Source organism: Chanos chanos, chromosome 1, assembly GCF_902362185.1.
Source record: "Chanos chanos chromosome 1, fChaCha1.1, whole genome shotgun sequence".
In the NCBI taxonomy this organism is placed as follows: domain Eukaryota; kingdom Metazoa; phylum Chordata; class Actinopteri; order Gonorynchiformes; family Chanidae; genus Chanos; species Chanos chanos.
In genome coordinates, this window is record NC_044495.1 from 28,598,887 (window position 1) to 28,611,129 (window position 12,243).

At 42.9% G+C, this 12,243-nt stretch overlaps 1 protein-coding gene across 1 annotated transcript in view; it reads left to right on the top strand.

The window, feature by feature from the left end:
• The first annotated feature begins 1,441 nt into the window (after positions 1 to 1,441).
• Positions 1,442 to 12,243, top strand: part of exoc4 (exocyst complex component 4) — a 93,074-nt gene continuing 82,272 nt past the window's right edge. Inside the window, exons 1-5 of the mRNA XM_030776730.1 lie at positions 1,442 to 1,521; positions 3,378 to 3,567; positions 4,463 to 4,657; positions 8,263 to 8,450; positions 10,401 to 10,518. Of these exons, the coding sequence (XP_030632590.1) occupies positions 1,442 to 1,521; positions 3,378 to 3,567; positions 4,463 to 4,657; positions 8,263 to 8,450; positions 10,401 to 10,518 (771 nt within the window). The remainder of the gene's footprint in view (positions 1,522 to 3,377; positions 3,568 to 4,462; positions 4,658 to 8,262; positions 8,451 to 10,400; positions 10,519 to 12,243) is intronic.

Sequence of the window (12,243 nt, forward strand, 5' to 3'; positions counted from 1 at the left end):
ACATTTATCTTTCAAGTTCATCTAATCAGATATCAGGAACCAGTATGTGTGCAGTACAAAGGCAACTGTCATCAAATATTTGTGGTCAAAAATGATCAGCGGTAATTCACAGGTCCACCTTCCCCCCAGATGTCACCTCTGGCAGTCTGTTTCTCTGCAGTGAGTGTTAAAGAAAGAAATAACCTCTGTGTCCTTCCTGTCTTTGGGTAAAGACAGTAGATTAGCTAGAGCAATGGGGCACCAGTCACAGGGAGAGGTGATAAGAACTTTGGAATTAAACTTGGCTCAAAGAAGCAAGCAAAAAATGGACCCATGTGGCTTTGGAATTGTTTCTCTTTTTAGGGGAAATACAAAGATCTCCCACAATGTTATCTCAGCGGTCCGTGGGCGCATCAATCAAAGCTGAACCTGCCACCACATCGACCCCTTCCCCAGAATCAATGCCCTCTTTCTGTCCTCTGTTCTGTACAGCAGAGATTGGCAAAAGATACTGAAGACCCCATCACACAGTGCAGAGCTTGAATGCGTCTCAGAACTTAAAGGGCTCTGTTCTCATGGCCACTTGCCACAACGCTGTTGCCAAATGCAGATGGATCCCAAGGATGCCTGGTCCACAGGGTCATACACAAGCTCATTTTACAAGTTTCATGACATGACAATGAGCCCATGACAGGAGTTAAAAAAAGGAAAAGAAAAAAATACATTATATATTAAACTGGAAAAAAAGTTTATTCATTTGTTTGTTTGTTTTTCGAGTATGCTAGTGCATGAAAAACTTAATGTTACAAGCATTTCAGAAAATGTAGCATGATACTACAGCAATGTACTTTCTTTCGTTGTTGGATTTATGCCGTTGCGTGCCCTCAGTTGTTGAAGCATTGGAGCATGAATAACGTTACTTGAACTACTGAAATGGGTTATTGAATGTCGATCAGTACGATCAGTCACTATGAAAGTGCAAGAACCTATATCATTAATATTCATTAATGTGCCCCTTCATAAAACAACAGGTAACTACAGTAATACTCCAGAGTACCTCAGTTATCGTAATACCTCATCATGCAGCCTCACAGATACTTCAGTATAATTGCCAGTGAGCGTAAAAACATTTTTTTCATAATTCGATCAGTCAAACCTCTAGTTCCGGAATATTTGTTGATGTCAATGTTGAGTTTACTGAAATTAGCTCTGAAAACTTTAAAATTCGTTCACTTACGGGTTTTGGCTGTGAACATAGATTACTCTGCTTGCTTCGGGAACTTTTAAGAAAATCGCACAATTTTACAAAGCTGGGGATCGGGACGTAGACAAAGATGTATTTCGAAAACTTCAAATCCCAGAATGGCTTCTGAACTTGCTTGATGTATTTCGATGGAGCCTCTCTTCATTGGCTAAAACCTGCCATGTGGTTGGTTGTCGTCTGTTTGGGTGTAGCGGAAAAATGGCAGCTGACACAGGGAGATACAGAAGTACAGTTTCTAAAAGCAAAGACCCTTCGGGTTTGCTCATATCCGTAATAAGGTAAGAAGCTTATTTTTATACACAAAGTTATTCGCTATTGTCTAGTACATCTGAGTGTATCCAAGCGGTGCTTTTTCAGAAGATACGCTAATTGTTGTGTATAAGTAGTGACAGTCTAGCTAGCTTGCTGTCGTAGCTAACGTCAGGTTTCCTATATCCTGTCGTGAATTTATGATAGATGACTACAGAAATACTTTTAGACAGCGAACTGGCATGATGATTTCTCAAGTCCGACAGCTTAAAATTTTAAGCTGTCGGACATTTTAATTTTCTTAGGGCTTGCCTTCGTATTGTTTGACGCCTCACTTAGCAACATCTCAGGTTTGACTAAAAAGAACTGTATTGTATTCTAAAATCTAATTCGATCATTATCAGCAACTTCCTATCTCAACAGAAGCAAGCCCGCCAGTGTGTAGGTTATGTTCTTATAATTAAACCGTGCACATACCTATTGAAACCTCAACTGCTATAATCAATTGTAGGCAACCAGTTAGCCTGCTACTGTTATTGGACATGTCATACTCTTGGACAGGTATAAACTCAGTAAGCCATTTAAGTAACTTATTGTCGTTATGCTGGGCTATGGCTCATTTCTACTATTTCCTTTGTCAGAAACTGTAATTATTTGCTTATGTGAAGTAAGACTATAGCAACAGTCATATACTTGGTGTTACAAGTTGCGAAGAAATGAGTGTGAATTTTACACTGGTGACGTTTGGGGTGGATCTTGGCTCAAGTTCAGTACAGTGTATTTATTTTTTCTGAGATTAAAAATCATTCTTTGTTGAGACTTCTACTTGAGAGGTGGCAAAAGACTAGTGCTGCTGAGCAGTATTAGCAGCTCATGGCAGTTATCGTAATGCTGCAGCCGTACTGAAATTTTAAAGTCTTGCTTCTTGTACTGTTTTGTCATTTCGTCACTTGTCTATGGTAGCCTTTGAGGCAGCAGATTTGGTGCTGTTCTATACCTATTGTTAGAGCATTTGCACTTGTTTATGCGAGGATAGAGGATTGGAGGACCTTTTCTTGTGTTTATTCCTCCCTTTTCCTTTTCACAAGTACCTGTCAGGGGAGTACTGCTTTATCCACCCCTGCATCAGCTCTCAGCGCTCGAGCTTCAGGAAAAGAGAGTGGCTGTAATGAGCTCTTTTGGGAAGCAGTGTTCAGTTTCCATTTGCCTGCATGATTTTAAAGCTGTCCAGAGGAGAAGTGATGTGGTCTGCTGCTTTGTAAACGGCTGTTGTCTCACGGCCGTCGTCTGTCACGGCAATCTGTAATTTCCTTTGTGCTCCAGACTGAGGGATAGGGTCATTTTTTTGAATGACAGTATGTTATTCAGCTCTATCAATATTATATGTGGGCGCACTGTGCGATATGAGCTAGTGCTTCCCAGACTGTTTCTAGGGTAGTTCCAGCCGCCTCACCCGTTCCGTCTTCATGCAGAACTAATATCTCTTATTATACTAATCATGGTACTAATAATAACTTGACAGCATGAGTTAGGAGTATCAGTACACGACTGTGGATAGTGAAGAAATAAAATGAAAAACACTGACCAGCACGCAAAGGTTTTTGTCACCTAGTACTGCAGGATCCAATATATGAAACTGCACTTTTAGCCAGTGAACGGCAGACATGCCAGGCAATAGAGAACATAGTGATCAATACAGTTACCCATGGGTACAATACTCTTTACACAGTAAATAGGTCTTGAAACCTTTTATGGGCTCTGTCTGTTGTGAATGAACTGATACTTTGAAACAGAGCCTGTTAAAAAATCCATAAAAGTTAGACAGAAGCGCTAGCTTTGACCTACTGTGCATAAGAAATGCTGCGATCCATGTTTTGGCTGCTAGGACTCTGTCCAGCAGTGATGATGTGCAGGACAGAGAGACGGAGAAAGGTCGTTTGGAGGAGGCTTATGAGAAATGCGACCGTGACCTGGACGAGCAGATTGTTCAGCACTACACTGAGCTGACCACTGCCATACGCACCTACCAGAGCATCACCGAGCGCATCACCAGCTCACGCAACAAGATCAAACAGGTAAAGAACTGACATTACACTCATACTACACTGTTACTGACCAATCCGCACCTCTCATTTAGAACCCACAACAATCTCTCATTCAGTCGTTTTTAAGTAGGGATCAGTCCTTTGTACATCAAATTGGTTGATCCTGATTGCCTTTGGATGTATTTTCAAATAAGCTGTCATCAGCTGAAGTATTTAAACATTCATCACAGCGTTTAACACTTCCCTGCCTTTTCTGTGGTATAAGCAGTATCTCATAATATGAACACAATTGTTTTCCTCATTAATTTTGGTGCTTTCTGTTGGGAGTGACATCATGCGGTGGCAGCCGTGGTGATACTCTGATGGGCAGTCCCTGAGGCTCACGCAGTGTCGCATGCATCAAAGTAGTGCTGTCATCATCCTCTCCTCTCCACTCTCCTCTCTTATCCCTGGTTTCCCCACTGTGCCCCAGAGAAATCACTCCATCTGTTTTTGTTAATGTTCCCGATGAGAGTTGCCACGGGGACTAGATCTCACTTCTCACTTTACACACACACACACACACACAGTTATTATTTAAAGACACAGGTGGCTTATTCAATTTACATCACACCTGGAAGACTGCGGTGTGTGTGTGTGTGTGTGTGTGTGTGTGTGTGTGTGTGTGTGCACGTGTGCGTGCATGGGCAAATGGAGTACAGTATGAGTTCCAGCTGTCATGTGAGATGCTTATATGTGTCATGATGTGCGTTTGATATTTGTGTGACACTATTCACCTGAAAGAGAAAATGTCAGGTCTTAGATGAAGGAGAATGTCTCGTTAATTAAGGTATGTCTGCACTGTATGAGAAATGATTTGTATGATAATGATTTATGATGTTGTTATACTGTGTGTGTGTGCGTGTGTGTGTGTGTGTGTGTGTAGGTGAAGGAGAACCTTCTGTCATGTAAGATGCTGCTGCATTGTAAGAGAGATGAGCTGAGGAAACTGTGGATTGAAGGTATTGAACACAAGCATGTCCTGATGCTGCTGGACGAGATTGAGAACATCAAACAAGTGCCCCAAAGACTGGAGACCTTCATGGCCAGCAAACACTATCAGCACGCCACTGACATGCTGGTAAGTGTTCATGTGTATGGGACTGCATGACTGTGTCTGGCCCATGGATTGTGTTACCCAGGGTTACATAATTTTGGTGCCCTGAATGTGCCCTTGATGATGTCAGCCTGTGTGTGAACACACATGACCAGGATGATTATAAGACTCAGTCCAGAACCAGTTCTTGTGGGGTTTCCCATTGGTCCCTTACCCACCTAAGCTATTTTGCATGTCTGAAAGAGTCCGATATTTTCCTTTTATATCTATATTAAAGCTGTTCAGTTGTTTCCAGTCTGATAGAAGGTTGTAGGGAATGCAGTAGTCTTAGAATGGTTACTTTAGCTGTACCCTATTAGAGCTGTCTCCTAGATAAAATAAGAGACTGTCTCTAACTACCTTACCCTCTGACAGCTCCATCTGTCCTTAATGCAAAACAGTGATTGGTAGTTTGACACCTACACTGTCTGCCCCTCATCGCACCAATCAGAGAGCAGTAGCACTCCTACTGAAGTGGTGAACAACTCCATCAGAGGGACACAGGCAGGTCTCCAGGTGTTTCTCTGCTGTTCTGCTTTGATGTGTGGTTTTCCACACTCTCTGCGGGGGATTTGTTCTTCCCACAGAAACAATAGAGCTAGGAAGTTGTGTGATCTTTCTGTTCTGTTCTGTTCCATTCTGTTCCATTTCCTGTTCATACCCCCAGGTAATTAGTGGTAAGCTTTGGCCTGGAAATGTTAAGGACCAGACACTGGGAGTCTTGATGCTTTTTGACCCATTTGGGTTTCAGCCTTTTTACCTTGGGTATGTTTGTCAGTGGAGAGCAAGACACAAGGCAAGGAGAATGCCAGTGTTGATTACTGAGGACATGGTATTTCGATTTACAACTCTGTCAGAGGTGACGTTCTCCCTTCCCACCCTCTGCCACACACACGCACGCACACACACACACACACACACACACACACACACACACACACACACACACACACACACACACACACAGAGTTGCGTCTCTGTTCTGTAACTGTCACTCTTGTTCCATTCCCTCATGTTTTGTTTGAGATGCTTTCAATCTTCACTGTGTACAGTCAGCTAAACACCTTCCTTACTGGTACTTGTTTTTACCAGCCTGTCTTCGTTTGCTCCTGTTCTCCACCTTCCAACTCAGCCATTAGTTTTTCTTGCTTTCCCTCTTTACTTTCTCTCTGTTGTTCTTAATGGTTCTTTCTTGGTGTTGCTTGAGTTTAATGATATCGTTTTAGGAAAGTGACTCACTGGGCACAATTTTCCTTCTCTTTTAGCAGCAGCTTACCGTTTCTTTTTAATCTCTCATTACTTTGATCTTGTTTTTCTGCTCTCAATCCATGTTTCTTGTTTTCTTCCTCTATGCTCGACCTGTCAACCCTTTAAAACTTAAACTTTCTCTTCCATTCTGTGAAAACTTTCCACTCGTCCGTTCTTTTCCTCATGTTGAAAAAGACCCACTGGGAGGCCAGAGAGGCACAGTTGCCCAAGTCTAACACCCCCCCCCCCCCCCCACTATGGTCCCTCCACCCCAGCAGCACAAGCACAATCTTACCAATCACCAAATGAACTCTCGAAGCCCTCACCTCTCATGCACTTCTGGTGAACCTGACAGGGTCTAGCCGTGTTAATGGCTCTGTGTCCTGTCCATGCAGAGCATGCTGATGATGAGCAAATGCACGCACAGAGCTTTCATATTCACTGAAGGACGCGATCATGTGCTGCGTCAGGATCCCTGCCTAATGCGCTCCCTCATTTGCATGAACACACACTTGACCCCCAGTATTACACGTCTTTCCCCGCGGTTGTCGGGGGTAATGCATGGAGCGCTGGGGATGGCTCTCCAGAGCACAATCATACAGCCATTAGCCCCGGCTAATAAAAAAATGTTCGTTCGCTGGCAGGAAGATTTATTAAATACAAACATGCAGTAACTGCCGTGGGTAATAAAATAAGGTCCAGATGGAAGAGAGGCAATGTAAAGAGACAAATGTAGAGAGAATGAAATCAATAGAGAGAGAGGTGAGAGAAACAGACAGAGACAGAGGAGAGAGATGGAGCTGTTTTTTGTTTAGAGTTTTGAGACTGGGATGGAGTTGATGCTCATTTCAGGTTGTAAACACTTAAGCAGCACTTCTAAGAGCACAACTTTAAACCAATATGAAAAAATAGCAGGAGAGCTGGGACAGAAACGTGTGGGATGTGGATGATTATAATGTAGCCTGATTTACCGCTATCATAAATGTCCCAGTTTATTAAAATACATGAGCACCCACCTTAAACCAAACTGGCCTCCTCAGAATGCAACATTTATGTCTCGGTAGATATATTTCTGTTTGTGTGTGTGTGTGTGTGTGTGTGTGTGTGTGTGTGTGTGAGATTCTCAAATGCAATGTTGTCTCATAAACTCAGAGCCATTTCTCTTACAGCCAGAGGCTTTCTTTCTTATTATCTCCACTGCGGGAGACCCACAATGCAATTCAGCCAAGCAGCGCTCACTAGCAGCAGGATTCTCAAGCTGTGCTTTGTCCCTTTTCCTCTCTAAGTGCAGCGGATTATGGGAACACCATTACAGCTTGTACAGGTTTATGTGTGTCCCGCCACTGCTCACATGAACTGAGCTGTTCTGTATGCATGTGGGCTGGGATGCTGTGGTATTTTATAAATGTTCTAAGACAGTCATTGGAAGTCCTCTTCCTGTGAATTTGTAGTATGTGCTTCTGCAGGCTTTGCTCTAAGATAAACCCTCTGAGCATCAAATTCAGAGCGTTGTGTTTTCCGTATGCATATATATATACAAAATATACAGTTGCAGCAGTCATATTTGCCTTAATTGGCTCAGTAAGATGTGTTTGAGTTGGACCACTGAGAGAGCCCACATTCCAGTGCCACTCTACAGGAGGGTGTTAATGGTAGAGTTCTCCTCATGTGTATTTGGATGTAGCCAGGTCTGCATAAATCCAACCTTTCCTGAAAAAAATACAAATGGCGCAAACAGTCTTCAATGAAGGCTGCATTTTTCAGTGTATGCACTGCAAAAGTAAATTGATGGAGAAATAAAGGATTTAAGTTTTTTATATGTAAGTGATGTTAGCTAATTCAAGGTTTGACCTTTAAGAGGGCATTGACACTAGAATCGTACAACTCTCCAATCTGAGTTGTTTTGGCCAAAGAGTGCATAGCCTGGTTCCCTCTAGAAGAACAAACTGTCTTGTTGATGCTGGAACTCTGTGCAGTACATTGACTGAGCTGCTGATGTACTGATGTACCTTTAAAGTATACACAGTCAGTCAGCCGGACAGGAGGGCTATGTTCTCATACGGTGCAGAAATGCTCCAGCATGCATGTTGGTGCTTTGTAATCCCAACAGCATGAGTTGATCATGAAGCAATGGAGCAAAACCACAAACTTAAATACTTGACCGACATTCAAAGTGTATAAAATATGTCAAATTTGAACAGTGTTTCAGCTTCAAAGCTAAACTGACATCACTGAACTAATAGAGCGTGTGACAGGTCTGTACAGTGTGTAAATGATAAAGGGGGTGATGATGAGAGCAGAGGTGTGATCATAAGTTTGGTGTGCCCGGGGTGGTTATTTAGGTGTCGGCGGTGGACTCTCTGGAAGGCCCCTTGCTGCAGGTGGAAGGCCTGAGTGATCTGCGCTTGGAGCTGCACAGCAAAAAACTCAACATCCATCTGGTTCTGATCGACGAGCTGCACCGTCACCTCTACATCAAATCCACCAGCCGTCTGGGCCACAAGGGGAAAGACAAGAGCCGGCCCGCAGGGTGAGTCTAACAGAGCTCTGGACTGAACGTTAACATGGAACTACAGCAACAAGTCACCCGAAAAACATGATACTACATTACTCATAGCTTTCTTTCAACTAACTCACTGTAGTGTACAGTATGAAGTGATTTGAGGCATTTTAGTCTCCATTTTTGCTAGATTGTCATAACAATACTTGACACAAGTTGACATAGTTGATGTCAGATCATGAACCGCAATGCGACTGAAAGACAAACTGTATACAACTGAAAGGATTTAGTGCCAAGTTGGAACTGACTTACGTGCTCTGGATTTCATGTCATAAACCTAAGTGTAAAAATGCTCTCTACCCTACAAATGCTCTAAGCGAAAGAAGTGTATCATTGTCTGATGTACTTATGTATTGTCGTTTGATACATTGTCAGAGCTCTTCGCTGTTTCATTTCAGATTTATGTCACCTTCACGCTGATGTTTTTGGATATCTCAGATTAGACATAGCAGAGCAAATTATTCCATTGTAGTGCAGGTGTTGCCCTCAGAGTGTGAGAGTAAGGCTGATGTATGAGAGTGTGTGTAAAATTCCTGCATGGTGTCACTGAATGCGTTTGCAGTTTGTTTGTTTAATTGTGTTCACCATTAAAGAGAACATTTGGTGAATGAGGTCTAACTCAATCCTAATGAGACTGAAGGACATGACAGAAGAAAGGCTCGGACTAATTAAGATGCGGGGGGCAGAGTGACATTGCCTCTGGCAGAGTGACTAGCTGTGAATAAGCCACTGTTATTTGCTCAATGACAGTTGTTTGTGGCTTTCTTGAGGCATGTTTGCTCATCCTCTATTTTGGACAATTTTCATTGGTCTTTTGTTTGTTGTATTTGGTAATAAGATGCGACATAAGTAGGGTAGATTGTTAACACCATGTTATCAAATAGATGGAGGGCTATCACACCATGAGCTGATGGAAGTACTCTGATTCATTTGGTTGTAGTCATGTGTTCTCCTTTTAACTCTGAGGCAGAGGGAGAATTCTGTACGGTACTCTGTTACAGCATAGAAGAATTTTCTGAGGGAAGAAACGAACAGCTCGCTGTCTGGGACAATCTGAGTGTATGTTAATTCTAATTCACTAATGAATAATGTTCAATTGAAAGGCAGGATCAGGGTTGTGAAATCATTATCGTCCCTTTTTATTCTTTAATGTTAAACATGATGCTCTTTAACCCCACCCCTCCTGCCTCCTCCATTTTGCCCATCATGCAATTAAGCGGCACATGGCTTCACTTGATATTTTGTGTGTGTGTGTGTGTGTGTGTGTGTGTGTGTGTGTGTTTTTTTCTATGCAGTAACAGGACTGCTGTGTCTCTGCCCCTTTTAGTGCAAACAAAGATAATTTATTCAGTGGTGCAAGCATGAGAATGAGGAGAATGATAATGGCTAGATTGTTTTTTTTTTCTCCCCACCTTTTTCTCTTTCCATTCACCACATCGGGTCCCACGCAGCTGCCACGGGATTAGCATAACCCCCTCAGTTAGCACACTGCTCGGACCACCGGCACTGCTCCCCGTATGCTAACTGTTTTTCATTGGCCAAGACACCACAGCACAACACATTAAGCTAATGCAGGTCTGTGACCCAGCTGAGCTGAAGTATATTGTTTTACTCTTTTTTTTTGATCTGGAGTTGAGCGTATTTGTAAATGTTTCTCTGAACTTTTGTCCTACGGATATGAAATTACCACAAGCTGCTTTTACAGAGGATCTGGGATTTATTGGTTGCATCCATAAAACGCCACATTTGTTCCATTTTAATGAATTAATTACATTTTTTAATTTGTACATATAAAAACCTCCCACCTCCAGCAGAGTGATACTCTCACATGTCCTAAGCTGTGACAACCGTATGTTTCTGACCTGAGTCGACTTGATTTTGATTGTTAGTAACTGGGTTAATAATGCTTTTGTTTTTCAGGTCTGGCCCAAAAGACTCCACCATACTTGATGTCAGTGGTCTGTCCACTCCACGCAAACACCCCGAGATCTCCCAGTTCAGCACACCTGGAAGCAGCAGCTGTAAGAGAGAGAACATTGTGGAGCTTCAAATAAATAAAGAAAACAGATGATAAACAGAAAGGGATCTTTTTATAGAAGTTGTTAAGGAGAAAGAGAGGTTTGTAAATAGGGAGAGGAAGTGGAGAACGAGGTAGGGATACAGAATGAAAAAGTGGATGTATCGTTAAGGGGAGAGAGTAGGAAGAAAGGAAAAAAATAGGAAGGTAAAGGCTGATGTATAGTTGTACATGGGCTCTTTGCAGAGCCTGCGCAAGTGGCCTACACCGTTGTGAGCATTTATACTTGTGTGCTAGTGTGTCTGTGTCGCCAGGCAAATGACACCGCCAAAACACTATGCCACGGTGTTGAGTTTCTTGTTGTACTTTCAAACAATGGCGACTGAAACTGAGTGTATTGTGTTAGCGCTGGAGCCAATAAATGTTGAACAGCAGTTACTTTTACTGAAATTGCTAAAACGCAGTAACTCTTTTTCAGAGGCGAACACACTTGTCCCTCAAGTTCTTCCATCTGTTAAAACATTCTCAGACGTCCAAACGAATGTTCGTAGAAATCTCTTCCCACGAATTTGCTGCTGTCTGGCAGTTTTTTGCAACGGGGCAAAGAAGGCTATGGCGTGGGGTATGCGGGCTATGCCGTGGTGCGGTGTAGATCCTACGCAGAACTATAAACCGGCCTTTAGAGAAGCCAATGGTTTGGCTAGTTGAGGTAAAGTGATGAAAAAGAAAAGTTTTGAGTCAGAGAGCTCTCTAGAGATGGTTGAGTTGGATTGAGTGTTTATTGTTATAGCACAAACAGAACAGTCTGACCCTGGGCCAAGTCTAAAATGAGATTTATTATTGTTGAGCATGCAGTGCTGTTTAATCTGGCAGTGAGGCTGTGTTAATGAAATCATTAGGACAAATCTCGCTTTAGTTATTACATCCATTAGCATAACATTAGGAGCCTCATCTAGAGACAGCCTCCAGCACCACACGTGGCATACAACCCTGACTGCATCTCACACCAGTGTTGGTATTTGTACACACACACACACACACACACACACACGCACACACACCAGAGCGCCTCAAACACTCAGACTCACGGTGATAGTTTTCACATGCTCACATACAAACATGACTGCTTATTTCAACACCACCAGTAATGGCACATGTACGTTTGCACATACATACACCTTTTCTTCACAGCACTCGGCACTACAGCCCCAGTACAACACGGTAATTGTGCTATCACATCATGTTCTCATAACGGCATAACCAGCGACAAACGCTGCTCCCTTCACTTTATTAGCCGTGCATATCTGGGAGCCCAGTGGGGGGGGTGAGGGCCTCATTAGCGCTATATGCCAGAGTAAGACCAGTGACACTGCTGAGCCTGCAATCCACTGCACTGCAGCATCCTCACATCCACCAGCCTTGGCTGTTTTGTCTTCAAATACAAACACAATTAACTAAATGGTTGCAATAGTCATCTCAGTAAACTGTTTCGTTTGCTAGCCCTCTCCCTCTTACCCTGAAATGAGTGCTTTAAAGCTCAGAAAACACCCATCTGAACTTCTGTTGTCCCCCCCCCCCCCCCCCTCCCCCAACCACCCCACTTTTCTGCTCACTCCATCCTGCTCAAGCCCTCCTGAGGTTCCGCGGTAGCTGATTACTCTCTCTGAAATTGTTCTTATTCGCTAGGGAATTTTACTAAAGCAGTTAGAAATGCCTTTAATTCACACCCAGATACAAAGTCATTTC